General features: G+C 39.0%; 1 protein-coding gene across 1 annotated transcript; it reads left to right on the plus strand.

Moving 5' to 3' along the window:
• The first annotated feature begins 1846 nt into the window (after positions 1 to 1846).
• Positions 1847 to 4872, plus strand: LOC117834334 (uncharacterized). The gene is made up of 4 exons (XM_034713936.1): positions 1847 to 1925; positions 2003 to 2371; positions 2456 to 2816; positions 4818 to 4872. The coding sequence occupies exons 1-4, from the start codon at positions 1847 to 1849 to the stop codon at positions 4870 to 4872; spliced, it is 864 nt and encodes a 287-aa protein (XP_034569827.1).
• The last annotated feature ends 461 nt before the right edge of the window (positions 4873 to 5333 follow it).

A 5333-nucleotide genomic window follows, 5' to 3' on the forward strand; every position in this document is an offset into this window, starting at 1 on the left:
TCCATATAGGCGTACAGATCTGTTAGAGGCTCGTGCTCGAGAAAATGTTACCATGCAGGAGTATGCTTGTTATAACTATCATTACAGGAGAGGTCAGCCTAATCCGTATCTATGTTGTGGAAGGTTGTCTTTTCAATTAGCAATTGATATTGTTGCCTGCATAGAAGAATGTAGGCTGACTTGGATAGCTGATCGCCAGGATGACTTTAGATGCGAACATTTCCAAGGTATCACTAATGCTGTGAGTAGAGGCTGCATTGCTAGTTCTTCTATAGGGAAACAACGCGTTATTCCGGTTTCTTTCATTGGTGGTCGGCGGTATTTAACTCAGCAATTTCAAGATGCAATTGCTATATGCAGGGTGCATGGTCCTCATTTTTCTACGACATTTACATGCAATCCAAAATGGCCAGAAATAAAACAGATCGTGGAGCTGGAGTGTGGGCAGCGGCCATCGGATAGACCTGATGCATATGAAGCTGAGCGAGTTAATGGATAATATTAAGTCCGGTTCTATTTTTGGACCTATTGTTGCAGGTACGCACGTATGATTTATGGATTATTGGGTTCTGTTGCAGTTTACAACGGTATCGTAAAATTGTTTTTTTTTCCCTCGAATTTATCTTGTGTGACTGTTGTTGTACAATTTATATACTAATGAAGCAACTTCCTTTCAGCTCTGGAAAGTGCTGAGTTTCAGAAAAGAGGGTTGCCACATGCTCATATATTGGCTTGGCTTCAAGATATAGCGGCGGGGGACATTATTTCAGTCGTTGATAAGTATATATCTGCTGAAATACCAGATCCTAAAGAGGATCCACTTGGATATGCTCTCATGGAAGAATTTGTGATGCATGGTCCATGTGGCGAGAAATAAAAATTGCCCCTGTATGAAAGATGGTTCGTGTTCAAAGCATTTTCCTAAGCAATTCCAAGTAGAAACTACTGCTGATGGGAGGGGTTTCATTATGCACAAGCGATGTGATACGAGACGGTACGTTATTAAGAATGGTGTTAAATTGGATAATTGTTATGTGGTTCCTTCCAACATGTTCTTGTTGAAGAAATATCAAGCACATATAAATGTTGAATTTTGCAATCAGTCAAACATTGCTAAGTACTTGTGTAAGAATGTGACTAAGGGACCTGACCAAGCAAATGTTGCGTTTCAGAGGACTGGGAAAAGGAAGGCCTCATCAAGTAGCACTCTTCTGGTGAACAAAAGGTTGCGATCAATAGATAAATCCAGTGTGCCATATGCTAGAGACGAAATAATGGAACATATTCATTGTTGATATATATATGTGATAAGGAAGTATATTGGCATATTTTTTGTTTTGAACTGCACCACAAGATTCAAGATGTTGAGAGATTGGCAGTTTACTTACCTATCATGAATATGGTGCCATATGCCACTAAAGCTAACTTGGCAGCTTTGATTGCTACTCCTTTTCTCCAAAAGACCATGTTGACCGAATGTTTTGTAGCAAATCGTAGATATCCTGCTGCTCATGAACCCCAGGGGCAGTGGGAGCTAAAAGATTGGAGGCATGTATAATGTTCATCCTTCTCAGGGTGAGAATTACTATCTCAAATGCTTATGTTAGTTGTCAAAGGAGCTCAATGCTATGAGGATGTACGTGCGGTTAATAGAGTTTTGTATAACACGTTTAAAGAGGCTTGCTCAGCATGAGGTTTGTTGGGCGATGATTGCAAATGGTTTGCTGCTTTTGCTGAAGCAGATTGCTAGGCTACGAGATCTCAATCAAGATATTTGTTCGTGTTGATGGTGATGTATTGTGGTGTCTCTGATGAAGCCTCTTTATTCGATAGATGTTGGCGAGCCATGGCTGATGATATAGACTATGTTCTTCAGAAGCGTATGGGTAGTTCTTCTTATTCTGTACCTGATTCACAGGTGATAGGTATGGTAATTGATGAGCTATCTGAATTATTTTCTAAAAATGGGTTTGAATTATGAAGTACAATTTGCCATCTTCAGTGTCGAGTTCAGGTTTTGGAAATCGTCTTATTGATGATGGAGAGGCATATGATATTGCTACATTGGTAGATCAGGCTCCTCTATTGTACAGTAGACTGAATGATTGTGAACGGGCTGCTTATGATTCCATTGTTAGAAGTGTCATGGGTAATGAACCTGCATTTTACTTCGTGTCACATTTTGGAGATACTGGCACAATGTTTCTTTGGAACAATATAATTACGTATGTTAGATCTCTTGGAAAGATCGTTCTTGCTGTTGCATCGTCAGGTGTTGCTTCGTTGTTACTATCGGGTGGTAGAACTGCACATTCAATATTTAAGATTCTAATAGACATTGATGAGACTACAATTTGTGATATTAAGAGAGGTACCATGCTAGCTGATCTCGTGTAAAAAACATCTCTAATAATATGGGATGAAGCACTAATGATGCATAGACGGTGTTTTGAAGCTTTGGATCACTCGTTACGTGACATCATGTCAGAGAACAATGCAGATATGGGGTTACTGCCTTTCGGTGGTATGGTTGTGGTTCTCGGTGGTGATTTAAGGCAGCTTCTGCCTATTGTTGAAGGTGGTGTGTGCTCAAAGATAGTGGATGCTGAGATTACTAATTCTCCGCTATGGAGGTCTATTATTGTTTTGGAGCTAACAATGAATATGAGATTAGTTGCAGATGGTTTAGATTCCGTTGCTAAGGAGGAGCTCTCTAAATTTAGTGACTGGGTTCTTTCAGTAGGTGATGGTACTTTGCCTACTGTTTCTTATGCACCTAAAGATGATGGTGCTTGGGTACAAATTCCTGATGACATGTTAGTTGTGACTACTACTGACGACAGAATACGAGCGGCTCCTACCCACCCTGGGGTATCATAGCATGTCGGGAATTGAGGGGGGACATACTGGACGTAACAACTCCCATTGGTTGGGGGCTCTGCCGCCCTGCCTTTTGATCGATACACAGTTGAGGAGGCCGATCATGAACGTGACAGGTGTGGGAGAGATCCTGGCAAGGCAAGGCTAAGATGGCACCTTCGTGATTATTCTATTTAATGCAAGAGTAAGGATAGACGTCTTATTCTTCAGTGTCGAGATAGAATGACTGTAGACCCTCTTCTCTCTTTTAGTTAGCCTTACTTATTTATTCCAATTCCTCAGCTGGAAACAGAACTACCAAAGGGAAGAAGATAGAAGGCAACAAAGGCGCGTAATAAGCTTCAAGCATATAGAGAACTTGACTTACTCACCTACTTTAATGCCTGCTTTTTACTACTTGAAAGCTAGCTTGGCTCTCAGACCAATTAACTTGACACCTGCTTAGCACCCTCACTGCTACTTCTCTCATTAAGCTGCTCTCTCCTTTTATCAACTTATGAAAAAATAGCCTATTGATACAGTTTATGACAACTTCAACTTTAATTTTAAGTACAAATCTTATTTGTGCAAGCGAGCCATTGTGTCTCCTACTAATGACGTTTCAGATGAGATTAATTCTGCAGTGATATCGATGGTCCTAGGAGAAAGTAAAGAATATTTGAGTTTTGATTGTGTTTCCAAGTGTTCGGATACTCTTGGTGATGTTGATTTATTATATCTGGTTGAATTTTTGAATTCAAGGTTAATAATTTTCCTAATCACTGCCTTATTCTTAAAGTTGGAGTTCCAATGATGCTTCTCAGGAATCTTAATTAGATGGCTGGTTTATGTAATGGTACACGACTCATTGTCACTAATTTTGCTAACAGGATTCTAGAGGCACGTATTATTACTGGTTCTAACATTGGTGACACAGTATATGTTCCTCGTACAATCTTGACTGCTGCAAATAAGAAGTGGCCTTTTACTTTGCAAAGTCGTCAATTTTCTGTTCGAGTGTGCTATGCTATGACTATTAATAAGAGTCAAGGGCAGACTTTGTCAGCTGTTGGGCTATATTTAAGAAATCCAGTTTTTTCGCATGGTCAGTTATACGTTGCAGTGTCAAGAGTCACTTCTAAAAAAGGTCTCAAGATTTTAATAGAAGATGGTGACAACGGATGTGGAGAATACACAAAAAATAGTGTGTACCTTGAAGTGTTTGCTTCGCTCAGACGATCGCTTTCTTAGTGACCACTGAAGTGTTATGGATGGTGTGGTTCATTATGATGTTGATTTTATGTATGTGCTTGTACTCTCTCGGCTATCTTTTCAACTGGTGGTTATTTTCTTCGTTAAGAAAAAAGATGTATTATGCATTTATTTTGACTGATTTTCGGAATTTTTACTTGTAGCCAATTCACATATTGAGATCACAATCTTTTCTTACATGTTTGAAAAAGTCGAGACTATAAGTGAATACTTACAAGTGAATACTTACAGGGAGTGCAAAGGTAAAGTTATAGACAAGGATCTGCTGACCTCTGAAAGGATGTTGAGAAATTGTGTAATGAAAAGAATATGCTGGTACTGAAACTTTTAGAGGCTCCAAGAGAACCTGGTGCCGTAATTACACCATGACATGCCTGGAATACTTTCCCATCTGGTCATTGTTTAAAGTAAGAAGTAGTAAATTTTTTGCAACTGTTAGGTCGGAACCAAGTTATCGTAGAATTTGGAGCTCTGGTGTCATCACTACCAAGGGAAATCGGTGTCGTGCAAAGTAAACTGTCCAAACACAGGGATGCTTCCTTACAGTGCATGCTTTGCGAGCAGAAGTTTTTTCACTATCCAGCATCCTAACCAGAAATGTAAATTTCATTTGTTAGTTTGCACAATCAGTGTGCAAGTGTTGTGGCATTGGTTTGCCAATATGTCAATTCTGTGTATTTTTGTAGGAGCAAGAAATTGAAGAAACGTCATGCAGATCTGCCCATGCTTGATCTGATGTAAGCCAACTTCAATTTTTGGTAAGTGTTTTCTTTTGTTCATCTGATTTCTAACTTGAGAGCCTTTTAATACTAATATTTTTCTGTACCAATTTCAGAAGGTGCTGGTTTATTAAGGCAATGCTGTTTATTAAGATGTTTATGTATTGTAGGTCCTTGACCTTAAGGAAAACATAAAGGAGTTTAAGCTGTTTGTGGAATTGTATAAGCATGAGTCCATTGAATGAGGTGGGTTCGTCTTCTTGCAAAATCATCATTTACGTAACTTCTATATGAGTGATATTTTTCTTTTCAGTTCATTTTTATAAAAAATGTTGATTTAGTGTTATTCTTGCATGAACTTGGAGTTTTAGGTGTAGTTTTAGCACTTGAACAATTTGAATTTATAGTAGTACGTTCACTCGAGTGGAGCTGCGTTGCACAACACGTATAAGCAGGCAACAGATTTGACCAGATAAACATACG

The sequence above is a fragment of the Setaria viridis genome, chromosome 8, assembly GCF_005286985.2.
Source record: "Setaria viridis chromosome 8, Setaria_viridis_v4.0, whole genome shotgun sequence".
Lineage (NCBI taxonomy): Eukaryota > Viridiplantae > Streptophyta > Magnoliopsida > Poales > Poaceae > Setaria > Setaria viridis.